The sequence below is a fragment of the Mugil cephalus genome, chromosome 19 (assembly GCF_022458985.1).
Source record: "Mugil cephalus isolate CIBA_MC_2020 chromosome 19, CIBA_Mcephalus_1.1, whole genome shotgun sequence".
NCBI lineage: Eukaryota > Metazoa > Chordata > Actinopteri > Mugiliformes > Mugilidae > Mugil > Mugil cephalus.
This window is the reverse complement of record NC_061788.1, coordinates 20,693,596-20,721,151: the sequence shown is the minus strand read 5'-3', so window position 1 is coordinate 20,721,151 and position 27,556 is coordinate 20,693,596. Positions and strand designations below refer to the sequence as shown.

General features: G+C 39.9%; 2 protein-coding genes across 3 annotated transcripts in view; both read left to right on the top strand.

The window, feature by feature from the left end:
- Positions 1-19,797, top strand: part of atp8b1 (ATPase phospholipid transporting 8B1) — a 28,524-nt gene extending 8,727 nt beyond the window's left edge. For both annotated transcript variants that reach the window (XM_047570206.1, XM_047570207.1), the window contains exons 2-30: positions 2,540-2,721; positions 3,049-3,146; positions 3,873-3,986; positions 5,874-5,972; positions 6,197-6,258; positions 6,342-6,414; positions 6,576-6,646; positions 7,314-7,396; positions 8,043-8,201; positions 8,925-9,013; positions 9,151-9,341; positions 10,158-10,242; positions 10,437-10,560; positions 11,615-11,658; positions 11,822-11,978; positions 12,188-12,376; positions 12,745-12,857; positions 12,946-13,110; positions 13,436-13,547; positions 13,748-13,823; positions 14,095-14,224; positions 14,386-14,514; positions 14,616-14,772; positions 14,870-15,093; positions 15,351-15,434; positions 16,451-16,696; positions 16,964-17,102; positions 17,893-18,023; positions 18,300-19,797. In XM_047570206.1, the coding sequence (XP_047426162.1) occupies positions 2,559-2,721; positions 3,049-3,146; positions 3,873-3,986; positions 5,874-5,972; positions 6,197-6,258; positions 6,342-6,414; positions 6,576-6,646; positions 7,314-7,396; positions 8,043-8,201; positions 8,925-9,013; positions 9,151-9,341; positions 10,158-10,242; positions 10,437-10,560; positions 11,615-11,658; positions 11,822-11,978; positions 12,188-12,376; positions 12,745-12,857; positions 12,946-13,110; positions 13,436-13,547; positions 13,748-13,823; positions 14,095-14,224; positions 14,386-14,514; positions 14,616-14,772; positions 14,870-15,093; positions 15,351-15,434; positions 16,451-16,696; positions 16,964-17,102; positions 17,893-18,023; positions 18,300-18,530 (3,738 nt within the window). In that variant the 5' untranslated portion in view covers positions 2,540-2,558 and the 3' untranslated portion in view covers positions 18,531-19,797. The remainder of the gene's footprint in view (positions 1-2,539; positions 2,722-3,048; positions 3,147-3,872; positions 3,987-5,873; positions 5,973-6,196; positions 6,259-6,341; positions 6,415-6,575; positions 6,647-7,313; positions 7,397-8,042; positions 8,202-8,924; positions 9,014-9,150; positions 9,342-10,157; positions 10,243-10,436; positions 10,561-11,614; positions 11,659-11,821; positions 11,979-12,187; positions 12,377-12,744; positions 12,858-12,945; positions 13,111-13,435; positions 13,548-13,747; positions 13,824-14,094; positions 14,225-14,385; positions 14,515-14,615; positions 14,773-14,869; positions 15,094-15,350; positions 15,435-16,450; positions 16,697-16,963; positions 17,103-17,892; positions 18,024-18,299) is intronic.
- A 1,701-nt stretch (positions 19,798-21,498) lies between these two features.
- LOC124997113 (E3 ubiquitin/ISG15 ligase TRIM25-like) lies at positions 21,499-23,275 on the top strand. Its single transcript, XM_047570700.1, has one exon. The coding sequence runs from the start codon at positions 21,631-21,633 to the stop codon at positions 22,498-22,500; it is 870 nt and encodes a 289-aa protein (XP_047426656.1). The 5' UTR covers positions 21,499-21,630; the 3' UTR covers positions 22,501-23,275.
- The last annotated feature ends 4,281 nt before the right edge of the window (positions 23,276-27,556 follow it).

Genomic DNA, 27,556 nt, shown 5'->3' with positions numbered 1-27,556 from the left:
TATTTAAGTGTCGCAGTAAGCTGTGTCTTTTGTAAAATAAAAAGTGGCAGGTTTCAAGGCAACTAAATGAACTCAAATGGACCTGCGCCCTCTTTGTCTTTTTGTGTGTGTCTTTCTTGGACTGTTCAGTCCTTTTTAACTGTGTGTGTTCTTGGAAACTGGACTAATGAACCTTATCGAGTGTGCTAATGGATTTCTCCACACCATTAAACATTGAGTTTGTGGGAGCTGCCAACCTTAACTTGGCACCTGCTAGCCAGGAACAGTTAGTCAGATGTCAGACAGGGATTTCCCACGGAACAGCCAGTTCATTACGTCGTCTGTCTAGAGTAAGATCAGTCTAACGAGTTAATGTTACCATTAGTTTGGAGGTGCTAATGCACGTTCAATTACTCTTTGTGCTACTAATTTAAATTGAATATTTCTGGCTTACTTCAACATACCCTTTCTCCATCTGATCCACTGCCAATAACAAGAACTACAACATCAACCACTTCTAGGAAAGTCGTTGATCCCCTGACTTTTCTGGAAGTCGTGGATATTGTAGTTCTGGCAATCTGTACTTTTAGAAAAGGGAGAAAATGTTATTAGCACATATTTTTAGCAGTGAACTGACTGGGTCAGACTCCTTTATCTGCAGGGTGGTGTATGTGAGATTGGACCTGTGTGTCCAGAGTCTCTTGCCATCCTTCAATCTGAAATAAGACCCAGGTTTCCTGTTCACACTGACATGGTATCAAGTTACTGTTAATGACGGACGCGAAATCAGCTGAGTGAAGCTCATGCAAACAAGGTGACGATCTACAGGGTGTGGGCTCAATTCTCATACATATGCACATTGCAAGGCATTTCAAACCAACACACTGATGTCACCACACATGCATTGTATTAAATCATAAGCTTTTGTTTGTCAAGTCAGAGAGAAAACCTGAAGTGTAGGTCTATTTCTTTAGCTCCATGTGTTTACTTTTTATTGATAACTGGTACAATACAACAGATGAAAGTAGATGTTCAGTTTTAATGAAGAGGATATATACTATAACTTTTTTTAAATACTTTTAAAGCTACTGAAGCAGACCTTAGTGTTACTATTCCACTGGTTGTGTTTACGAGTTTAGTTACTTGACTGTTCTAAATATGTATTTCCTGATTCACCTGCATTCTTCTTTGTGTTCCTGTGGCAGATGAATGTTGCAGGACATACTTGGTACTAAGTAAAGTGTGTAATTTGTGAATATGACGAACTTGATGCGGCTGTGATGACCCTAATCAGCTGACTATCTTTTCATCCAATTCAGTGTTTTTTTACTTTTTTCTACCTCATTTGATAAATGTCTAGTATTCAGTTTATCAAACTAGATGAATTCATTTTTGGGTGAATAGCCATCTACTGAGGTTTACTATCATTACCATGGTGTGAGTTTGTCGAGTCATATGTTCTTTATGTCCATATGGTTGGTTGCTATACCTGAATCTTATGTACTGTATGCTCAACATCCTTAGAATCCAGACAATCCTTAATAACCCTAGCCTGGCATAGCAACCAGATAGTCCTACAACCAATCAAGACGTCCATACTTGACAGTCCAGACTTAACAAGTTGGATTATGAAGTGCAGACTTTGTTGGACGGATGGTTATCAGTGTACTTGATGACATCCTCCACAAAACAAATGTACATCTGGGTATTTGGATTGTACTTGGTCAAGAGGTACTTTGAATTAGATCAATAAGATTCAAATTCAAGTCAACTGTGCTGACCACATCCCTGTTACCCATCTGGCCATCACCGCATAAAGCCCACCCAAAAACTTTGATTGGCCTGGCAGATGCTGAACCAATCATTTCCTAACAGAGTGGTTCCAGACCAGTATTCAAAACAAAATTGTGGGCAGGGGAGTTGGTCTGCCTTTGGACTTTGAGGCTAAAAGGACCCAGTATGATTCCAGTGAAATGGCTTGTACAATGCAGGGGTGTAGGGCCTTGCTGATCACACAAGAGCCTTCCTGCAGCCAAGTCTGTAGTGAAAATGAAGAACGGTTGAATACATTTCACACTTGCCAACTGTTGAAATGCAGCCTTTTCATATGTCCTTTCACAGAATAAAAGCCTCAGCTGTGACCATGATATGGGCGAGATGGCATTCATCATTGGTGTACATCATTGTTAAATATGACCATAGTTATCTAGTTTTTCAGTGAAAGTTTAGTTACCACTATGAAATATAGGAAGAAATGGATTTATTTTGACTATTGGAGCAATATTGAGTATAAAATGTCAGTTTGGGCATGCTGGGCTATGTAGATGCACATATATAGAAGTAATGACCACCAACCATTCAGTCAAGCCATAGTATTTATATTATGTCCCCACCTGAAAATTCCATAGAAAGGGTATTTGACCGATCACAACACTGCTGGTGAAACTACAGTCACAGGAAAATGTTGGTGAAGTCTGATGGTTAAGAGGAGCAATGGCAAAACAATGTTAATGATAAATACTTATCGTTACTGTCTATCTTGTGATCAACTGACACTCAGGGACAGCTGAGGTGCAAAGATGAGTCGGCGGCGTGTAGACTCCCAGGGTTCCCTGGAACCTGACGATGAGGTCATGCCGTACAGCGATGATGAGACGGATGACGAACTGGAAGCGAGCTCTGAGGGCGAAACAGATGAGCCTCCAGGAACCTTGTCGGCCCAAGTAGAGGCAAAACCCAGTGGTAAGTCACGTAAGACGTATGAATCATTTCTTTATTGTTTTGGGTAAGGCCTTTTTGTTAGCCATCTTTTTCAGTCAAATGTGTAGATTGTTTTGTCAGGGTTCTTGAGCTTAGTATACACACTGGAAGCAGGGGAAAACTGCTCGCATAAATCCCTCAAAATGGACAGAATATATGTTCCCATATACTGTATGTTTCCAAAAACTGCAGAGCTTTCTTTAATTTGTTGAATTATTTAGCAAAACAGTTCAGCTTTTTTCATTTTGTAGTGACATATTTAATTAATTTTAAGGATTAATGTTTTTTTCTTCATATTTTGTGTTTCAGAGATGGGCTGGAAGGTGAAAGCCAACGACCGTCCCTATCATCATCTCCCAGAATTTCAAAAAAAGGTCTTCTTGTGCATCAAGAAAAGCAGATACTCTGTGAGTTGAACAGTTTAAATAAATGTACAGTATAATGTACTTGTCTGGAAGTGCATTTGTCCTTTTTCTTATTCCTGGTATAAATTGAATTTTCCATACATACATGGATACACTGAAGCAGTGGGATTAGACTTGCAAAATACACTCTTTCCCAGCGTTCTGATGCTTAGTGTCATCAGTCATTGCATGGGCTGAAACTTGATCGACCAAGTGAAGCCGACCTGTATCTCATCAACAGACACAGTGAGATCCACTTAAACTAAAGCCAGTAGATGTTAGAAATGACATTAGAGCATGATATTGAACAGTCATCTAGTGAATGGATGTTCAGATAGTAGGTGGATTAAGGAATGACTTTTTTTTTTTTCAGCAGTTTGATTTGGAAGAACTTTACATAGCTGTGAACAGTTCAGGTTATTCTGTGCAATCAAACACTCAGCTGTCTTTGGGGCAGCAAAGCTTCAGTTTCTTGGTCAGAGACACTTTAGCAAGGATGAATTTCCTGCTCAGTGGAAACAGCCTGCAATGAGCAGAGTTTAGATGGTTATCGTTTGCTGAAATGCAGCACCACCTCATATTATTAGAATTATTCTAACAGGAGGCATCTAAGATTACTCTACCCTTTTTCCTGACTCATATTTTACTACAATTGTAGTAAACTGGAGATGCTAGGAATGACTGACCGAAATTCCACTTCAGTCCTGACTTCTTTGTTCTTCTCTGCAGGGAAACGGCATTAAGACATACAAGTACAATGCCCTTACCTTCATCCCACTGAACTTGTACGAGCAGTTAAAGAGAGCTGCCAATCTCTATTTCCTGGCTCTGCTCATCTTACAGGTATGTCTAAAAAAACTAATAAGACATATATATATATATATATATATATATATATATATGTCTTATTAGTTACAATTCAGTATTATTTGTATGGTGCAAAATCACAACATGCTACATGTCATCTCAGTGCACCGTAACGTTGTACGGTCTTGGTCTTGTTATACACCTATATATAGGTGAAACCCAACATTGCACCCATAAACAGCACTTGGTGACAGTCGAAAGGAAAAACAAATTTTTTAACAGAAAGAAACCTCAGAGGGTAAGAGGCGTAGAAAAGAGAACAGATGAGCACTGAGAACATGCAACTCCACAGCCAGAATACAAAGGTACAGAGAGAAATAGGGGCCAGAGAGGAGAAAACACAAACTGCACGAGAAAGAATCATAAGCATGTTGATATGCAACAGTAAGATATAATTGTGTCAAGGAGAAGAGGTGTCCGATATGTCATGTGAAGTATCTATCAGAAAATAAAGTAGTGTAGACCTATAGAAGCACAACTAAGGGATCATTCCTGTCAATGTTCATTGATGTATTTTTCTGTAGGCTTTTAAGAGAATTATGGAAAGATCCAGATATCAAGAAATATGAAAGGTCTATCATAGAGCATCGCATTGTCTTTATCATTTTGGGAGAATGATCCTACTTTGGACACTGTTGTACATGTCAATGAAGATATTCATCATTCATCTGAAGTACAACATGTTTCTGAAGATTTTAGAGCCTAATTTAATACGGTTTTGTTAATATGTGAATTTAGAAGTAGGCATTTACATTGGCGTCTTTAAGCATGCAGACATGCATCACCCTTGAGTCACTGATTCATTCTATCTTGCCTCAGATAAATATAATTGGATGTTATCTGCGTAGCAGTGGACATTTATGTTGCATTTCCCGATAATGTCCACTAAGTGAATCAGGTATAATGTGGAAATGATCTCTCCTAACACAGAACGCTCTGGAACTCTGTGAATAACTCTTTTGTATGAGGAAGAATTGGTGCTGACATGAACAAAATAGAAACTGTCTGGCAAATAAAATGCAAACTAATCTATCGGAGGCCCAATGACATGTTCTGTTCTCTGTAATAAAACATTATTAGTGGTGTCAGTTGCAGCATCAAGATATTACAGGCTGTGAGTACTGCATAGAGATGAGGCTGTTGTCTGAGGCTCTAAAAGGGGTTGCTGTAGACTCTGACCATGTGTTTCTGTGCTCCTGTGTGGTGATTATTCAAACTAATAATTTCCTGTGCAATTGGATTCATAAATATTTAACAGGAGGTTGGATATAGGTGTATAGGTGCACCTGGATTTAACTAAGCAAATAGGTACGAGTCTCCTATTGCATAATTACTGCATGGGTGATCATCTTTCAGCTGGCAACAAGTTATTTAACCCCAACTGATGCGATGAGTAGCTTCTCATTTCTTAAACAACTATGTTGATGGTCATGGAAATGATATTAGTCATCTGCATGCGTGAAGCAGAGAAAACATCTAAGGAGATTGAAGCAGGAACTACTAAAATTGGTAAATTGGTGATAAAATTAAAAAACCCATTGCAACCATAATTTTCGAGGAACAAATGTGGTCTTCCCTGATGGCACGGGCAAATTCCAAGATGACAATGCCAGGATTCAGGGGGCTCAAATTGTGTATGAGTGGTTCGGGTAGCACGAGACATCATTTTCATACATGGATTGGCCAACAGTCCAGACCTGAGCACCTTGGAGAATTTTGGGGATGTGCTAGAGAAGCCTTGTGCAGTGGTCAGACTCTCCCATCATCAATATAAGATCTCAGTGAAAAATTAATGCAACACTAGATGAAAATATTGTGACACTGCAGAAGCACATTGAAGCAATGAATGTGTTTGTTTTGCAGATTATTCCAGACATTTCCACTCTGCCCTGGTACACCACGCTGATTCCTCTGGTTGTAGTGCTGGGAGTCACTGCCATCAAAGACTTGGTGGATGATCTGGTAAGACACGTACTTTGGAAAGATTCACTCACACAGTACTACATTCTGTTTTGTAGGTTTTATCTATTATGCAATGTGGTTGAAAACTTAAAAACAAGCTGGGGCAAAGCTGATTTTGAATTAACCTTGAGCTCAGATTTGTATATACACTTTCTTTGTGTTTTAAGCCTTTATTCAGTGTGTTATTTTTGTGACGGGTTTATTTAAAACAATCCTTTCTTCAGGCACGTCACAGGATGGACAAAGAGATCAACAACAGGAAGTGTGATGTACTGCTCAACGGAAGGTAAGAACAAAGTTATCTATTACTGGAAAAACTCAAGCTGACGCTGTATTTTACATGAAACTGATGGATTTTATCACTCTCAGGTTTGAAGAGTCAAAATGGATGGACATTCAGGTTGGAGATGTGGTTCGTCTCAAGAAAAACGATTTTGTTCCGGTAAGATGATTCAGAAAAGATGTAATTGACATCTGATTAAAGGATCAGAAGATAGTGGCCAAACTTGCCATCATTTTTTTTTTTTTTTGTGAGTGTTTAAACTCCTCTAAATGCTTAATGACTGTCACATCATTAAAAAGTGTTATTTTTATCCTCTTCAGGCTGACATCCTCCTATTATCCAGCTCCAACCCAAACAGCCTATGTTATGTAGAAACTGCTGAACTTGATGGGTAAGAGTCACCACTTGCCCTTTTTCTTTTTATACACACAAAAATATCATCCTTATCATGTCTCAGACTTAGTCACTCTTAGTTTTGAACTGTACTATCTAAATTGAGTGTTTTGTTCAATCTTTCTGTCAGACATTTGACGTGTTCCTTTCTTTGTGAGGTTTTTGTTTAACCAGTCCTTTTTTTCTCAAGTATTCAGTAAACAAATTACTCACTGATAAGAAGAGGGTATATTTGTGCAGAGCTTTTGCCAACAGTTAAACAGCCTCTGCCAGCCCTGGCTGTGTGACTAGTTTCACTATATTTTCTGCGATTAAGTAGGTAACGCCTTCAAATCAAACAAACACGTGTACACGTGTCTACAATGAAACCATTTCACAGCAATTGGCCACTAAACTAAAACATACACACCAGTGTCATCATTTTAGGAATTTTCTGTGTGTTTTTAGACCTGTGCGGCATGCAGCTAACCTCAGAGAAATTAATAATCACTTTCATTATTAAACTTTATTCATCCAAACAGGAGGAATTTTATGTTTTCCAGAATATTCTTAAGAGTTTCCATCTTAATTTTATGAACTAGAACTAGAATCTCTGGTTTACTGTTAACTGTGATCCTCTGGAATCACTTTTCAGTCCTTTTGTGCATTTTGTTCTCTTGTTCCAGAGAGACCAACCTGAAGTTTAAATTGGGGCTTCGGGTGACTGATGAAAGACTGCAGGAGGAACGCCAGCTGGCTGAGTTTGACGGTAAACATGGTCCACAACCACGAGCCTGGTTCATTTGCACAGTCCTATATCCATTTTAATCATACACAAAGAGACAGATTTGTTTAAAAATTAAAAATACATAGAGAATAGAGAAACCATTATCACAAGAACTTGTTGTTACAGTGCTATTTGTCACAACCTAATCTACATGAAACAGGTGCCTTTGAATTGATAATACCACAGTGGCAGTTACTCTGATAACAACCCTAGTAGCAGATAACAAGTGAGATAACTTTGTGTTTGCATTATGCAATATGTAATAGACTTACAAAAATATTACTGCTTGTAAATTTCCTGATTCCGTTTTACATTTCTGGAGGGCTCTGGCAACAACAGTAACCCTATATTTTATCAGTGTTTTCTGTGCCAATATTAATTCACGTCCTGTCATGATTTTTTCCTGATGTATACATATACTGTTAAGAATAAGTAAAACCAAAAAAAGGAAAAAGCTGAATTAAAGGGACTAAAGCACAGGGTCAGTAGAACTCGGAGGGAACTTGGTTATGGTTTCTCCTTTAATGCAGATTTTGTAAATGGATCCAAGTCCAGAACATATAAACTTGTCTCAAACATGTATACCAGAGTTTAAAGCCCTTCTCGTATTCTCTGGTCTTTGTTATAGCCCTGATTGAGTGTGAGGAGCCAAACAACCGCCTGGATAAGTTCACGGGGGTGATGCGGTGGAACAGGGAGCGCTACCCCTTGGAAGTGGACAACATGCTCCTCCGAGGCTGCAAGATCAGAAATACTGAAGTTTGCCATGGGCTTGTCATTTTTGCAGGTGTGAAAGATATCACTGCAGATCTCAGAAAGCGGAACTTTACTGATAATGGATAATTGATTCAATAATGGAATCATTTTTTTTTTATTTCAGATTCTCAAATGTGATGTGATTAGCTGTTTTTCTTTATAAACAGTACATTTAGAGATTGGTTGGACAATAATGTTTGAAGACATCTCCTTGGACATTATAATTCTGTCTGATGTTTATGAGTTTTCTGCTCTATTAAGCATTAAATATCTGAGTTGCATCAAATCAAATTTGATCACGATAAGACAAGGTGTCTCAAACTCATTTTACTCCGGCCACCACATACAACCCAGTTTGATCTCAAGGGAGCCTGAGCAGTAACACAATAATCTATTAACCTATAAATAACGACATCGCCAAGTTCATTATGAAAATGTTTGCATTTATTGAACAGCCAGACTTTCTTAAAAAGAAGTGTGATTTCTGCATACTTCTAGGTACTTCTTACTGTTGTGTTATGTCTTACTACATCTGTGCGAACCCTTGGAATAGCAGTTACTTTATGCAGTTAATATCTTCAATGTAATTATTGCACTTTGCAAATTCCCCCAGCAGGCCAGATTAAATCCTCTGGTGGGCCGCTTTTGGCCTGTGAACCATATGTCTCACACCTGTGCAATAAGGAATAATGTTAAGTATTATCAGTGAATGATCAGTAATGATTGATGGACATATAATAACATGTTACTTTAGGAGCTGACACCAAAATCATGAGGAATGGTGGCAAAACGAGGTTCAAGAGGACTAAAATCGATGAGCTGATGAACTACATGGTTTATGCAGTAAGTCATTTATATATTTTTTGTTGTTGTTGTTTGTTTCATGTGTCTCTTTACTGTATCGTCCCACCCTCACATCCTCCCTTGGTAGAGCAGGTAACCAGTGTGTACATGTATTTCTGCCTCCCCTCCCACTGTAGATCTTCGTGGTGCTGCTCCTGCTGGCGGCAGGTCTGGCTATTGGTCACACCTACTGGTACGAGGATATCGGCTCTAAGGCCTGGTATCTGTTTGACGGCAAAGACCAGGCTGCCTCCTACAGAGGATTCCTCAGCTTCTGGGGGTACATCATCGTCCTCAACACCATGGTGCCCATTTCGCTATATGTCAGGTCAGTAAATCCATATAAAGACAGTGTATGGGATCAAGTAGATGTCTAATGCCAGATTCAAATTCATATACAAAGGATTGGTGCATATATAGACAACAGTTAGGAGGAACTAGTCTCCACAGTTGGATACACTTTATGCTCTACTTCTAATTCTCAGGGTAAATGTATCTCAAACCTTGTATACTAAACATTACCAGTTGATAGCAGCTTAATACAGCTTAATAGTTTTTTAAGTTTTCTTTTTTAACAGATGTCCTTTGTTCATGAAAATTTAATTGTAAGTGTCTTCGTCGCAAGAACTATACTCTAATAAGAATACTGAATCAATACAGCAACGCATGACTTGCTCCATTGTAGGAAAGGGGTCTTTTACAAGTCTGAGCCCAGGGCCTTGTTGTTCCAATATCCATCCATGGTGCAGCCAAATGACAGAGCATATTCAAAGAAATAAAATGATAAATGATGGCTGGTAGAGACAGTGGGGAGCTCAAAATGCTTGGTTTTGCATTGCAAAACATGTAGCCATACAGTGGAAAGAATTCCCCAATCAGAAAATATATCTGCTCTTTTTAGAGCAGATGTTTATTATGAATTAGATAATTTTATGTTTTCAGCAAGATGTGAAAGAAAAGCAGCTTTTAAACCTTGAAATGTATCAGGAGTGCATTAAGATTCACACCAACGGTTCATTACAGTCACATGTGGTAACTTGCATTTCTGATGTTCCAAGAAGAAATATTTTCACATTCAGTAGTTAGAGCACCTCTTCCTCTGAGAAGCAGTATTCCATATGAAAGCTGTCTTCCCTATCTGCAGTGTGGAGGTGATTCGTCTGGGCCAGAGTAAGTTCATCAACTGGGATCTGCAGATGTATTTTGCAGAGAAAGACACACCAGCTAAGGTATGGTCTTAGTACTTTATATTCTGTGCTAGTAAGGGCTGTATATAAGATAGTCGTACCACATTTATGATTATGAAAGATCTTAATTATGCATTGTCATACTGTGTATTTGCTGAATTGATTATATTACTACACAGTTCATTCAATTCTACCTGTGCATCTGGTGTATATAAATTCCTTTATTAACTGCGCAGGCTCGTACCACCACCCTGAATGAGCAACTCGGCCAGATCGAATACATCTTTTCCGACAAGACGGGAACTTTGACACAGAACATCATGCAGTTCAAGAAGTGCACCATTGGTGGACGCAGCTACGGTACTGATGCAATTTATTTTGAGGTCGAAAAACGACGGTGCTCTAGTAGTGTTGGAGTCTTATTTGTAGGTATTTAGTAAACCTTTAAGAAGATGGAATGAAAAGATATTAAAGGGAAAGCAGTAGGAAGTTTTTTTTTTAAAAAAAAGTGTAAATGTGTTTAGCAAAAGCTGACTGCACTTATTTAAAATGTCTTACCTTCTAAAGTTCATAGAAGACATGTAAAACTCAAGTTTACTATGTGGCAACAGGATTTTATTAAGATCTGTCAGTCTGGAAGAAGCAGTGTATATCTCTGGATTTGATTCTTTTCAGCTTGGACTGGTTGCTGCTGGTCGCCATGTTCGTGACATGTTGGCCAAACTGGCTGCTCTTTATTTTATTTTATTTTTTATTTTTTTAAAGCGTAGTTCTAATCATATCCTAGATACCCGACTAACTTATATTACTATCTCATACTGTGAGCTGATGGTTGTGAAACCACATTAGATTACATTCTATGATCTTAAAGTCCGTACATTTAAGTTGGTAAAACACGGGAGAAAGAACAGAGTTCAGAAAGCAAATGACTGACACCTGCTGTCACGTTACAGCAATGACGGTTGTCTCATTTACCAAACATGTCAATGCTCCACCCAGCTATACAGGATGTGTTTCATTCTGTTCCTGCCTCTCCACTGGCCTGCGTGTGTTATCAAAAACACGAGCTAGTAATGATCCATTACTAGCGGGAGAGAATGATGAAGATGAGAATAAACAGGTTGCTGAGTAACAGTTGCTGCAGATTTACAACAAAGACAGATTGTGTTAATGTATGTGCAGATGCAAAGTTATCTACAAAGGAAATAAAATGAATAAAAGCAAATGTTCAAGATATGAAATCATCAGATAAAGACAGCAAAATAATGCAGATAAGAAAATTAAATGGTAAGAACACGTGAGCACTGCCCGTGTGTATACTTTTCTTTATTTGTTTTTACGGTCATGAATTGCTACGCCCTGTATTATCGATGTGCATGTTTGTCATTCCACATTGTTGCTCTCCTCCCCACAGGTAACCCAACCACCGAGCAGGGAGTGTCTCTGGACCGAGGACGGGTAAAATATCAATCTAAACACTGACATTATTGACTGTCATCATTAGATTATTAATTTAATGATATCATATGAACAGTCATAGTGTATTTATATCTAAGAGTGAACCCTATTCTGAGATGACATGGCTGAATTTAGTCAAAAAACATTTTCTGTTTTCTTTCAGCCGGTGGACTGGAGCTGGAACCGCCGCGCTGACAAAAAGTTCCAGTTCATGGATCATTACCTGGTTGCCCATGTCCGTTCCCAGAAGGATAAAGAGGCCACTGAGTTCTTCAAACTGTTGTCCCTCTGCCACACTATCATGGTGGAGCACAAAGATGGTAATCCTAAAATCATAGTTTGGGCAAATGTGAATGTATCTGAGTGGAGTTTGACTGAGAAAAACATGCAGCTGTATTTGTATTTAGATAAGGAGAACTTGTTCTTAAGTAAGCATTAAGTCAAACAGCTTTGTGCAATGAAAAAATGCACTACGGGTGCATTACAGCGGGAAATAAAACGGCTAATATTACCTATGGTTTTCTCTCAGATGATCTTGTGTACCAGGCAGCATCTCCAGACGAGGGCGCCCTGGTGACGGCAGCCAGGAACTTCGGCTACGTGTTTCTGTCTCGTACCCAGGACAGTATCACCATCTGGGAAATGGAGCAGGAGATGACCTATGAAATGTTGGCCCTGCTCGACTTCAACTCTGACCGCAAACGGATGTCCATCATTTGTAAGAGTGAACACACTCGTATTCAAAGTAAAGCTGCAGGGAATGCACTTAAAAGATCAGGGCACTTTTATAAACGTGGAAACAAAGCAACGAACTATTGGATTCATACTTAAAAGATGAGTGGACTCATCACACACATGCCAAATCTAGCATAGATTGTCTTAACTGCTCTTGTTTGTTAGCCTTCCTCTTCGAAATGTTGGCTACAAATTGGAAGAATATATAAATATATAAAAAAAAGTTTCCAACTTTGAATATACTTACAATAGTGATACAGAGCTTAAAGCACACAGCACTTTGCTTTGAGACTTCCATGTGACTTGTACTTCCTCTGATCATCTAAATCTCCTTTGTCTCGTGTTTTTCAGTGAGGTTTCCTGATGGCCGCATCCGTCTGTACTGTAAAGGAGCAGACACTGTCATCTATGAGCGACTCTCCCCTAACTCGAAACACAAGGAAACTACCCAGACTGCTCTTGATGTGAGTTCACACGACTTTCTTTTCATTTGATGCCTAGAACTCATATTTTTGGTGGGGAAAGAAACACTGTCTGATTTGTGTTTTGCAGAGTTTTGCCAGCGAGACCCTCCGAACGCTGTGTTTGTGTTACAAAGACATCAGTCCAAATGAATTTGAAGCCTGGTCCAGGAAACACAAAGAGGCCCAGGTGACCATGGTGGACAGAGAGGCTGCCCTCGACAGAGTGTACGAAGAAATTGAGAACAACCTGATGGTGGGTGGAAAACAACTCTACTTTAGTTTGGTTACAGAATTAAATTTTCATTCAGAGTGATGGTTTAATGGATGGATTTAGTAACAGGAAAGAGTATAGGCAAGCAACAAAACTGAATAGAAACAGTTGGGGTTCAGTAAGCAGTCCTTGTGACTTTTCAGCATTATGGTAGTTGGTAAATTAGAACTATGGAATTATGGAATGATGGTGCATTGATGGTTTATTTTTTCATGCCACTAATTCTTCACTACTCAAACATAACATAGTAATAAAATTATAGTAAAAAGAATCTTTCTCACATCCATCCATCAATGTCCTCATTTAGCTGATTGGTGCAACAGCCATTGAGGATAAGCTGCAGGATGGAGTCCCAGAGACAATCGAGAAACTGGCAAAAGCTGAAATCAAGATCTGGGTCCTGACTGGAGATAAGAAAGGTACAGTCACACTGCAGAAAAGAGTGGATCTGGAATAATGTAACAGAGAGGCAACGGGAATCATTGTTGTCACTCAACTCTGTGAAAAAGTAATCACTGGTTAAATTAATAGCTTTGGATTTGTAAACCTTCATGTTTTATGAAGAAAAATGCAGAATGACATAAGAGCTCATGTCATGTCCTTTTTATTTCTTCTCCAGAGACGGCAGAGAACATCGGATATTCCTGTTCACTTCTGACAGACGACATGCATATCCACTATGGAGAAGATGTCAAGTAAGTTGACTGAAATATCACCACCTGTGGAAGAGGTTCTGACAGAGCAGGTACCAAACAGGTTAATTTCAGACATGAAGAAAGCCTTTAGCATGGGACTTTACAATGCTAAATAACACATTCTTCATGGTAAATACTTCAATGCTGGAAGTTCAGAACTTTTGAAAACAAGTGCAGGACTATTGAAGGAATGTTGTTGAACATGACAGCAGAAGCTATTACTATTCAGTGCTGTAACTGCAACTTAATAGTCTGTTGTTTGGGTCTGCAGTGAGAAGCTGAGGATTCGTCAGTCCAACAGGAGATTTGAACCTCAAACTTTCCGAAAGAAAAAGAAAGCTGCAGAGCCTTTCTTCCCTGAGCCAGGAAAAAACGCTCTCATCATCACTGGAGGATGGCTGGTGAGATTTGTTTAAAATAAGGATAAACTATATATTTCGGTATTTATAGTATCTTTCAAATGGCATCATATTGTTACACTAAAAAAGAAATCTTCCAAATTATGTTTTTCCTGAGATCACCCTGTGTGTTTAAGTGTTTCTGTGCTGATATATTTTCCCAGAATGAAATTCTCTATGAAAAGAAGAAGAAACGACGTCGTCTGCATCTTCGTCGTCTGGGAAAGCGACCACCTCCCAGCAACCCTCAGGACGGACAACCAATGAATGACTGGGAAAAAGAAATGAGACAGGTATCAAAAATAGATGAGAGGTCAAATAAATGTTTAATGAGTGGTGCGTCTCTGGTTTAATGTGATGAAACATGGTGATGTGTATCTTTCTTTCACGTTAGATTGACTTTGTGGACATGGCCTGTGAGTGTGAAGCAGTCATCTGCTGCCGCGTAACACCAAAGCAAAAGGCCAACGTTGTGAGTTTGGTGAAAAAGTACAAGAAGGCTATCACACTATCCATCGGAGACGGAGCCAACGACGTTAATATGATCAAGAGTAAGGACATGAATGAATTTACTGAATTTAAAAATGTTTCTTTTGTGCCACATAGTCCTGGGAACCTAATCTCTCTCCCTGTCCTCTGTCTGTCCAGCTGCAGACATCGGTGTAGGTATCAGTGGTCAGGAGGGGATGCAGGCTGTTATGTCCAGCGACTACGCCTTTGCTCAGTTCCGTTACCTGCAGCGCCTCCTGCTGGTGCATGGACGCTGGTCTTACATCCGTATGTGCAAGTTCCTGCGTTTCTTCTTCTTCAAGAACTTTGCCTTCACTCTGGTCCACTTCTGGTACTCCTTTTTCAGCGGATACTCCTCACAGGTTAGCGTCTGTTCAATTAGTGTCATTTTGGTTCTACGCATAGGCTGTATTTAAATGTGGATAATGGTCCCCACTTGGCATTGGCCAAATTGTCATAATGTTTCATATTTTAATGGATTTAATGGTTCATATTTTTAGAGAAAATAATCCACCAATAAGCCAATCTATAGAGTTGGGCCACTGGTATTGTTGATATTCATCCTGGCATTCATATGCACCCACCATCAGAGACTATAGCATTGTTTTCCTCTCTGCAGGTCGCCTATGAGGACTGGTTCATCACTCTCTATAATCTCTGTTACAGCAGCTTACCTGTTCTTCTTGTTGGACTTCTTGACCAGGTACAAAACGACTTTGTCAAACCCATAAAGATTCATACAACTCCCACTGAAATAAAGCCATTATTTGCTAAAAAGCAAGACCTGTGCATGCATGGTTGTGGTTTAAAAGCTTTTCATCAAAATTAACATTCACTATCAACTCTACACATTAAATCTGAGACCCTATAAATCCCTCAATGAAATTTGTGTAACTTTTATTATTATTTATCATCAAATCAAAGATTGTGTTGAAGATGTAATCAGATGGTGTTGGACAAGAAATTGGTGAAAAGCAAAAATTGATTGAGGTGTTTATTGGATTAACACATCATGGTCTCAAAATCCATCTCCAGCCAGCTTTTAAGGGCCGATTTCAATTTTGTGTTCTGTATGCAAATAAACTCGGACATCATCCGGGGTGCAGTAGAATATTTTAACAGCTGATGTCTCTCTAACATTGCTCCAGGACTCAGAAAGGTGTTGTTTTATGTGTGTGCGTCATGACTTAGGCACACAAGTTATTATTTACTCAGCACCGTCCTGATGTTAGACCTGCACGAAACTTGGAACATAACTCCAACCCTAAATAAAGACAGAAAATATGTAACTTAACCACAAGTGGCTCCTGAAAATCTACATGACCGGATCAATAGGGGACATCATTACTTAATAACAGTCACCCCTGTGTACTCACCTTAAATACCTTGTAAATTGCTACTTACATTTGTTTATTCATTGATTCATTCAGTTAGTTAATGGTTTTAAAAGGCTCTCATTGATAATGAACAGATATTAGTTAATATGCTTTTTCCTTTCCTGGTGATCATTCATCTGAAATGCTGTCTTTTAGGTTGAGTCAGCATTGCCTGCAAATTACAAAACTAATAAAGCATTATTTAATAGCGTGAGGAACCATACGAGTACAAGTGTCACAGTTATTATTGCTGGATATAAAAACGTGCTCCATTCCCTCTTGTTCAATACAGTATAAAATAATGAAGCCAGACTTGTGTTAATTCCTGCTTTTCCCTTTGCAGGACGTTAATGACAGACTCAGCCTGAAATTCCCTAAGCTCTACTTGCCCGGCCAACAGGGGACGATGTTCAACTACAAAAGTTTCTTCATCAGCTTGTTCCACGGCATCTTCGTCTCGCTTATCACCTTTTTCATCCCATACGGAGCGTTCCTGCAGACCATGGGACAGGATGGAGAAGCCCCTTCTGACTACCAGTCCTTTGCTGTCGTAACTGCCTCGTCCTTGATCTTTACAGTCAACCTGCAGGTTAGTCACAAATATCTGATTTATGCAGCTGAAACTGAGGTCAGACTCAGGCTAATTTGTGAATAGAAGTTACCTGGGAACCAGACCAGCTTCCCTACCCATAAATAGTTTTATGGTGGAAAATTGTCATCATAGTCATAAAGGCGATAAGAGGGTTTCGAATTCAACACGTAATACTGCCAAAGATTATTATCCTCAAAGCTGTTCAACTTTATTTTATGTTAATGATCTGCTCATCTTTGTCATCTCCTTCATTTTGTTTGTCAGATCTCTCTGGATACTTCGTACTGGACCTTCGTCAATTGCTTCTCAGTTTTGGGCAGTATAGCTATATACTTTGGCATAATGTTTGACATCCACAGCGCTGGGATACACGTCATCTTCCCCTCAGTGTTCACCTTCACTGGTCAGTAACCATTCACCTCACAGTTAACTCACTTACACTTGAAAAGATTATGCATATTAACACTGAAATATAGTAGTATATAGCTTGGTACGAAACTGCAATTATTCAAATATAGAGCAAAATTATCATGGTGCTGGACAGTTATTTGTGAGACTGAAATAGGAGCCTACTATTATGCAGTTAACCATTTTTATTTATTATCAGTTTAATTTGTGGATTGAGCAGTGTCATAAGATGCTAAAAATGAGGAGAAGCAGAACCAAAATGGGCGCTAATTCTTTTAAAAACAGCAAATGATATGACATCTCGTTCTATCATCTCAGTTTAATCCAAAATACTTTTACTATTTCAGTTCGACATTTGAATTAGCCAAAGAAGCTATTTGTTTGGAGAGAAACAGCCAGACCAGTAACACTTTTTGGATGTGCAGAAAATGTCTACACTCCACTTGCACACTTTCTACCTTTCCACATTTTAGTTAAACATCTTCTATCCTACATTGTATCTGTTCTACACTGCATACGGTGTATTTTTATATGCACAATATGTGCGTATGAGAGAGCTCATTCGTCTGTTGCCTTACTTGGTTTCTCCCCTGATACCCCCGAAGTTTGCTTCCAAGATTGTTCAGCCCGTTCAGACACATCTGTAATTCTGAGCTATAAAAGACACAGCTGTCTCCGTGTTCGTCCTTTTGATTCAACCAGTAAAAGGCTCCAGTTGCGTGATCATAAAGCCCCCCCTCTTCTCTCCACTTCTCTGCTTACACATGTATGTTTTGTGTTTGCAGGGGCAGCATCGAACGCTCTACGGCAGCCCTACCTGTGGTTGACCATCATCCTGACGGTGGGCATCAGCCTGCTTCCTGTCATCTGCATCCAGTTCCTCCATAAAACCATCTGGCCTGCTGAAGGAGACAAGGTGAGACCCCTGGGAGTCCATGGGTGCTTGACAGGACAATAACTACAGTTTTACAGCCGGTTTTGGATATAAACACAATGTAGTTAAGTTAGTAGTAACATTAGATGCTGATGAATCCTTTCACAGAATTATATGGATAAAACAATTAACCTGGGCTGAAATTACACATCTTAGAAATATACTTGATTAAATAGGAGGCTTCTCCTCTAGAAAATGGGGATGTAATGATAATAGTATTTCTCTAACATTACCTGCTTATTTCCCATCATCGTCCAGATCCAGAGAAACAGAAAGAAGTACGAGATGCAGCTGGAGGATGAGGGGAAGAAAAAGCCAGCCTTCGAGCGAGGCAGGCGTTCCCGCCGGTCTGCCTACGCCTTCTCTCACTCCCGTGGTTACGCTGACCTCATCTCGTCCGGGAGGAGCATACGACGGCGCCCGGCGGCTCGTGGTGGACCCCAGGACAGCATCAGGGAGGTTCCCCACAGAGAGGCCGAAAACATCTGAGTGGGTGTGGGATGTGAGATGGAGCAAAGCCACAGGGAAATATCTGGGAGTGCCAGGAGGAGTGCCATTTTTCTATGTGGAGTCTGGAGTGGTCAACATCGTCGGTCCCGTTGCAGTTTCAGAAGACTTTTTCTCTGGCATTCCAGTCCTAAATGGGTTTTTGCTCCAGTCTGTGACCTAAGCCCCACTCCATCAAGTTCCACCTCTATGCACAGACTTCTGTTAAAATCCAAAACATGTAAAAGCTCACCGAAGAGACGACCGCCACTACAGGGGTACGAGGTCACACAGCATCTGTGTGACTAATAATGTTATTTAACTCAGGATTTTTAAAATGAAAGCCTTATTTTTAGTCAGTTTATCTGTGCTCAGCACTACCACGGCTGACGTGACACCGTAACGTTGTTTAGTATGATATCTTGGGACGTTTTAGCCTGACCTCTGCGGAGCGTTTGCTAGATTACTTTTAATAAAATTCCCAATAAATATTCAGTAATTCTTACCGTACTACGCTACAATCAGACTGTAATATCTGTTGTTTTGTTTTAATGTTTTATCCTCAATAATGGTAGAATGTTACTATGCCAGGCTATGCAAGAGAGCCAGACGTTATAAAGTGTGTCTTAATTTAAAAGTTGTGAATAGTGATCTTTCCTCCTCTGCCGTATCAGACCTTCCTAGTGTCACCAATCTGATTGACTTTTTCTCTAAGATCGTTATAATACCTCTTTCAAAGCTGATCTCTAATGTTTTCTATACCTCACATTTTGTTCATTTTATTTTTCTAAGGTGCTTTAAAGAATCTCTTCAGGGAACCCGCAGCAGCATCAGTTTCTTTTCAGTCTTTTCCATTGTTCACAATCTAAACTGAAGGGCTCTTTACTTGTAACAGAAAAAGAAACCGCTTGGATCTTGTTTATCTTCTGTTCTGTAAAACTTAAATGTTATTTTTTTTTTCCTTTCTATTTTTATTGTTTTCAAACTGGATGTCCCTTAAGTGTAAAACTTTCTGTGAATTTTCTGTGTGTCATTTGTTGTTTACAATATTTTCTCAGTCCCATAATCACATTTAGCCAAAACTGACACTCTTCTGTTACTGTATCCTCTTCATGCTAGTGTTACTGTCTGCAGATAATATCGTTTTATTACAGAATGAATGAAGGCGGTTGATCACTGCTGTTGAGTAGGGTGTTTCTGTCCTGTGTATGACGGTATTTTAACATGTGGTTGTTAATAAAAGCCAAGGGCACGTTTAGCAATCTGAAAAGTGTTTTTTTATTTTATTTTATTTTATTGCAGTGGTGTCTGCCTCTTGTTCTGTGTGGGTTATAATACTGTGAGGTCATGTTAATACTGCAGTAGAATATACAGCACTGATGTATTTATTTTTGAAAAACAATAACTGAACAAGACTTAAGTGTACTAATGCGATCGTAGAGAGTCGGCTTCAGACGGTAGAGTCACTGGTGGCTACTGCACACTTACAAGCAGGGAACAAATTCCTTGTATATGTATGTACAAGGCTGCTATTCGTCAACCTCCGACCATCTCTGCTCTCAACATACTGTATACGAGTGTGTGTCCTCACTTCACTTTGGGACAAGAGATGCTTTTCTGATAATGGTTCCAATGCTTTCACATCTGTCCTGAGAGTATACAGAGAAAACCCAGTCAAACAAATGAACCAAAGTCTTATACTTGTGTATTTGTGATTTCAGTAAAATGAACCAATATTACATACTTATGAGTTGCAAAAGTAAGTGCACTTTTAGGAATACAAATGAATTTCAAGGCTAAATTAAAATACCTCAGTTCAGATGTCTTTCTAGTCCGTGTGATAGGAGTAGGTGCTGTTCTAAATCCTAAACTCACCAAGCATACAAATGTTTCTATACAGTCAAAGTCCTGACTTTAACCCAACAGAAATGTCGTTGGTGGAGCTGAATCAAGCGGTTCATGTGAGGAAACACACCAACATCTCAAAGCTAAAGCACTTCTGCACTGAGGAATGGGCTAAAGTTCCTCCGAGCTGCTGCAAATGACTGGTCAGTAGTTACTGGAAATGTTCGGTTGCTGTTATTGCTGTACAAGGGGGTGACACCGCATACTGAAAACAGGTCACAAATATACACAAATCATGTGTTTTCTTGAATAAACAGTTGCACAAGTATAATATTTCTTTTTCATCTGTCTCTTGTGTGTTTGAGTTTTGTGTGTTTAATGAACCTGAATGGAACTGAAGGCCACTATTTAACCATTTGCCTCACATGTCTCACTAGTGTAGGTTTTGCAATCTTAGTCACAGTTGTTGCTTTAGCATTTGTGAGCTGTGCCACCTCATAATAATCATGAGCACTAGACAATTCTTATAAGAGCATTTCTTTTCTCTTTCTCTGGGGCACTCTGATCTGCATGTTTAGTGCTACTTTTCTTAAGAGGTTGCGGCACAATTATTACCATTTATGTTCTAAGATCTTAGCTGAAGTACTTGTAACTCCTGTCATGCTACCTTGTGAGAGGATAATAATGCTAATTAAGCCCTTTAAGGGTAGGTTGTGCAACGGTGTCTTGTCAACTGCACTTGTTGCCCTTCTGTGTGTAGCGCTGCATACCACTGATGATCAGTTTGACTGGAGACAGCAAATGTCCCCACATCTATACAGACGTCTGATTCACTTCCCTCTTTAACCCAACTCATTTGCAGTAGAATTCTTATTTCCTTGTTAGCCACCCCGTGTCATCTTCCTCAGCCTCAACAACAACAAATGCAGCGACAATGCAGCTTTTCTGGTTTGCCGTCCCTCACTGGCAGATAAACACAGATCAAATTATTGAATCCACTTCCTGCATTGCTCTCTCTCTCTCTCTCTCTCTGGCCCCGGCTCTCTGGAGAATAGCCACTCCCACTCAGTCAAAGTGTTTCCTGCTTCCGTCACCCTGCACAGATCTGTAAGTTTACGGATGGGTGTAAGCAACATGGTGTGTGGTGCTTATCAGTGGGCTACCGCAAACACTGAGAGAGCTCAGTTTAGCTTTGGCTCTGTTTCCTTCTTGTAAAAGGAAGTGCAGCTGTATCACTCTCACCGTGCAAAGAGGTGAAATGGCGCAGCAACGAATACAGGAAGACCAGGCAAATCATTTCTGTTCGATCTGTTTGGATGAAGTCCAGGATCCAGTGGTCATTCCCTGTGGGCACAGCTACTGCATGAGCTGTATGAAAAGCCACGGCGAAGAGGACAAGAAGAAAATCAACAGCTGCTCTGAGTGCAGACTGGCCTTCAGATCTAGGCCTGCTCCAGAGAAAAACAACGCGTTATCAGATTTGGTGGAGGACTTTGAGAAGGCTGGACTCCAAGCTGCTCCGGCTGAACACTGCTATGCCGGACCTGGAGATGTGGGCTGCGATATTTGCACCGGAAGAAAGCTGAAAGCCGTCAAGTCCTGCATGCAATGTCTGGTCTCAAGCTGCGAGGATCACCTGCTGCCTCACTACGAATGCCCCGTCTTGAAGAAACACAAGCTGACCAACCCCTCAAAAAAGCTGCAGAAGAAAATCTGCTCGAGGCGCCTGCGCTCCGCGAAAGACCGGAAAGAACATGAGAAAATTGTAGAAGTGATCAAGAAGAAGAAAGAACTCAGCGTCTATCAGCAGCAGATCCAGCAGGGAATTGATGGGCGGAAGAGGGACGTGAAGATGCTCCAGCAGGAGTTTGAGGCCATTGGTCACTCCGCCGACAAAGCTGTGAGGGACAGCGATAAGATGTGCGCGGACATGATACGATTACTTCAGAAGCGAAGTGATGAGGTAAAGCAGCAGGTCAGAGCCCAGCAGGAAAGCAAGCAGCGACAGCTCATAGAGCTTCAGGACAAGCTGAATCAGGATCTCGAGCAGCTAAAGCAAATCGAATCTGAGCTGTATCAGTTCCTACAGAAAGAATCGCAACCAGCTCATCCTGTCGACCCTCAATGACACTGACAAACACTGTTGATATCTGGACTATCACTATGTCCTTCTGACCTGAAATCTGGACATGCACATATACCTCAGTACTACTAAATATTGGTTAGTTTGCAACGCACGGGGCTCACCACAAACAGACCAGACGATGCGCTAGAAACGGCAGCTGAGACGTGTGTTTTTTGATTTTTTTGATCCAAACATACTGATTTACTGGCTCTGAAGAGTCACCCAGCATTAACAGCATCTCCCCTGTGCTGGAAACCTATAAGCTAGAGGATATTATTGGTGACTTTTAGTGGACCAACGAGGAAAACGAAACGGTAGCTAACGACCCAGCATCTGTGTTTACCACAGCACATGAATCAATTAAATTCATGATAATCTGACTGACGAGAGGCCATATAAGCATTTTACTGAACTTTAGATGTGTACGTAGTAATATTATACTGTATAATGATGAAGAAGAAAATAATCTTTTGTAAAAATTATCTTATTTTGTGTACTCATTAATGTTAAGGATCCGATTCTGTAAATTTTCTGACGTTTTGTCCTTGGCAACAATGCTGCAGCTTGTTTTATTTTTGCTCCTGTGATTCCTGTGCCACCAAAGGGCCTTGACAGCATCCTGTCTTAATCATGTGGTGGACAGAAACTAAAGACTCACCACTTTAACTTCTTATGTGTGCGAATAATGGAAAAGAAATTTATCTGTACCCTACAGTCGAATGAAATCAAGATCCACTACTGTTATAAATGCTGAAATAAAGAAGGATGAATGATTCAATCTTGATTCCTTTCTTTGACAAAAACAAACCCTATGCAGTGACTCTGTGGTGGGAAGGACTGCTAATTCAACTGAATAGAATGAATGAATAGTTTGAAGGTTAAAGGGTTTTTGCAGACATACAGATTTTTGGCATATACACGCTGATCATGCACCTTCCTAATATTGTGTAGGTCTCCCTTTTGCCTCCAAATCAGTTGTGACTCATCAGAGAAAGGACATGGGCCTTCTGAGGGCGTCCTGTGGTGATTAGTAACATAATGTTGTTAGTGGGGGCCATTTTTGTGTGTGCGTCTGTGTCAGGCTGCATCCTGCTGGGGATGGGAGTATCATTGCTATTGAGTCGGGGTGTCTGGTCTGGTCTAGGTGGGTGCTACATGTCTAAGTAACATCCGCATAAATACCAGGTCCAAAAGTTTCCCAGCAGAACACTGAATCACAAGATGGTCGATGTTATTTACTTCTCCTGTCAGTGGTTTTAATGTTGTGGCTGATTGGTGTGTTTAATAATCCCCTACTTTACAGACAGTTCAAAAAGTCTAAATGTGGCAATGTCATCTCCATACCACAATTTCAAATTTAGGGAATAAAATTACAGCGAAATGATTGGTTTATGCAGCACGCAGATCGACAGCAATTACTGGTCTGGAAGAAATGAAAAACTGCTCAAAATATTTCAGTATTTATTTAGAATACAAAGGCACAGAAAATACATGTTGATTTATTTATTTATTTTTAAAGAAGACACATTAGCAAATGGGACAGTGACATATATGGATTTTACAGGGGAGATTAAAAAACTCATTAAAAAGAAAATATTGGAAGATTGGTAGAAAAATTGGGACGGGGACAGTAAGGGCACACTATGCTATAGTGTTTTGTACAAAAAAAAAGAAGAAGAGTTAATGGAAGAAGAGAGGAGGTGGTTTATAAATATTTAGATTACACTGGTAGAAATGAGACACAATTTCAATAGGGAAACTCACAGCCATGCACACATTATGATAGAACTGGAAATGCTGGACATGGCACAACACAGTGTCAAAAAACAAAAGAAAACATTGGTCCGGTGTTCCAGAAATGTTGCCATCACAATGTATCTGTAGTTCTCATCTACACACTGTGAAGAATTCACAGACATATCGATTAGAAGGAAATCTTTCAGACTTTAAACCAATCCATATTAATCCGAGAGAACATGAGCTATACAATCGCAAAGACCCTGGTAGGCCGAGGAAGGCGTCAGCTGGAGATGACAGAACCACATCACCTCGATCTTATATCCGACCCCTAGTAACACTCTTCAGGAGGCTGGCATGTGCTCAGGGACCAAGGGCTGTGTGAACAGAAAAACACATTTATTGCAGTCATTTATACTAAATCTCAGAGGGGAGAGGATAGCCGGCATCCAGTGATGTCCATGAATTTCAGATTTAAATAAGTCATTCCTTAATAAGGAATGTGTTATTTCCCAAATATATTATAATAAGTTTATAATCCAGTCTATAATATATAAACTGGACAGATGCAAATATATCTGTCTGCAGCAGACAGGAACTGATTATTGACTTGATATTTTTTCCTTCATACATATATAATTCATACAGATTTTTATTGATTACAATAAATATATATCTACATGCTGACAAGGCATTAACTAAGGTTTATGTGTTTGACTCTTCACGCGACATCACATTTGAGTTTTGTAGATCTTGAAGCGGTAACAAAGCAGTGCATGTTTCAGCCGCTAGGTGTCAGTGCACGACTGTGTTTGTCTCTTCCAGCTCTGCTCTGAGTGGCTTTGATTCCAGCGAGAGATCAGTGCGTAGGTCAGCCATGGCAACATCACAAATGTGAATCCATATGGGCACGTAATTTATGTGCAGAGGGGAAAGTCAAATTAAGTGTGTACAGTGTGTGTCTTCAGTTCATTGTTGTCTTACCAATCAATCTTTTTTGTGTCCTTATGATGGGTTTCCTCATTTTGCATTTTCCGCACTTAGCTTACATATATACAAAATAAAATTGGTCATTTTTGTTCCACATATCCCAATCAGCACGGGAACTGCTAGAAATTTATCACAATATTTTAAAATGTCAGTCTTCTACACATGCAGACACAGCTTTGTCAGGTGAAATAGGATGTAAAATAGTAATAAAAGACAACAATGCTGGGGGGAACTACTTTGAAGTTTCTATTAGACTGGAAGACAAGTTTCATAGTTTGAATAAGATAATACTTTCAGATCACTGTTGCAAAAATGGAATGGATATGTGTTTAGCTGGGCTCACACCGTTTGATTTTAGTAAGCGAAACTTGAGTGCTCACACCGTAAGCTTTAATCAGCTGGTCAGAAAAGGAACATTCACCCTGATGACCCACCCCCAGAAGAGTTGCTCTTTTACCACAAAGGCCTGATCTAGAAAATTTAAATCAAAACAAAGAATTGCAGACTAGAAATAAGAAACATTAAAGAAAAGCAATGCAGTCACATTTCTTTTGTTCAACTTGGACTGATAACAATGTTAGATGGTTTGCAGTGCCATGTTTTTGTGTGTGTCAAAATGAGTCCAAAACCATACTCGATGAATCGATGAATGAGATGAATGACTTAAGTTTTCATAGATGTCTCTGACAGAAACAGCAGCACTGCATTATATTTTGCAACGTGAAAGTGGTGGACTCCAGCAGCAATGAAAGCTACTAAAGAATATAATAATGTCATTACTGAAACTCAGTGAAAAATGTGCACCAGAAATGCTATCAAAAGTGGCCGCGCAGCTGTTTATGGATTAATTACAGCTCTGCTATATATTTTGAAAGAAACAAACTCCTAATGCAGCTTAACTTTGGCCACAAACGGATAAAACCAGCCCGAGGAAAAGCAAACGGTTTAATTTTACAACATAAAATGACATTTTAACATTTAAAGGTTTCTAGCCTTAAAAGCATCCTGCACGAATGACATCAGTCTCAGAGTTTTTTAAAGTTGAGATTTATTCGATTCACCCCTACAACCAATAAAACTGCTGTAACACCGTTAACTGCATGTTAAATCATCTTTTTTTTGGCTGCTATCTCTCAGTCTCTCTGTCAAATCTGCATCAGTTCCACATCAGAGGCCTCCAGGCAGACTTAGGCGGCGCTCCATATTTACAGTGGCAGGGGGATTGGGAGGTTTTTGACTAGATCCCATTTGTGTGAACCTATTAGTGCTCAGCGCTCTGAGCTCCCTCTGATACGCCTCTGAGATTAGGCAATGGTATTACTGTAAGAGGATCGACTTGCCTCGAGGTGAGGGCCGAATATACGGAGCGAGAGAAAGAGGGAGCGCAGAACACACACAAAGACGGGAACGTGCTCACACAGATAGGACCACACACTCCCCGGGATAAAATCAGGACCTGGCAGTGAGAGCGGCACAGAGGTGGAGGAACACACACGTTTCAAAATGATGAACTGAAACCAAGTGATAACGGCGCTTGCATTACGATCACGCAAGACTTTAAATGGTAAATCATCTCTTTCACTCTCCTCGACGCTGAGTCCTTCCTGCTCCCCTGGCTCAGACTGCGATATGAAAACTCAGTGGACACACAAAGACCTTCCGTCCAGATAGCATACGCCCCGAACCCTACTTTGTGGGAGAATTCCACCTGAAGGGGATCTGGTCCTGGACCAACTTGATATTGCATTAAAAGTGTTCATCAGCTTTTGGAAGTCACCGCACCTCTTTCTGGGTCTGCAGCCATCTACATTGTTCTTGCCAATCCCCTGGTTTCCCAACTTGGATTTTTGTCCTACGTGTGTGTGAAGTGACAAAAATGTGACACTATCATGAGTCATAACTTATCCTGGGTCTGCACATAGGATCGATCGACTTGAATTGGTCTGTTAATGGTACATAGTCTGTACTGTACATCAGTCAGCCACAACATTAAAACAGACAGGACACATAAATGACTTTGATCATCCCCACCCCACAGGAATGATACACCAGGCCTCTGTGACATCACAGGAAATAAGACTTAATGATAAATCAGATAAACACATTTTTTTGTGTGTGTTTATTTACAGCAAAATCATTTTTTCATGTTAGTTGCCACCGGAACCCACATAAATCAAAGGAAATGCTGCTGTGAACTAAACCTGTAACCACCTATGACAATGTGGCAGACACATGGTTTACTTGGCTATTGATTTCCGAACTCGTCAAGCTGATATCTGCAGACACGGTGGCATCATTAAAAAGAAGTGAGAAATAAAGGAGCAGTCAACCG

Coding starts and splice junctions, on each gene's coding strand:
- LOC124997113 (XM_047570700.1), top strand. CDS start 21,631: ATGGCGCAGCAACGAATACAGGAAGACCAGGCAAATCATTTCTGTTCG.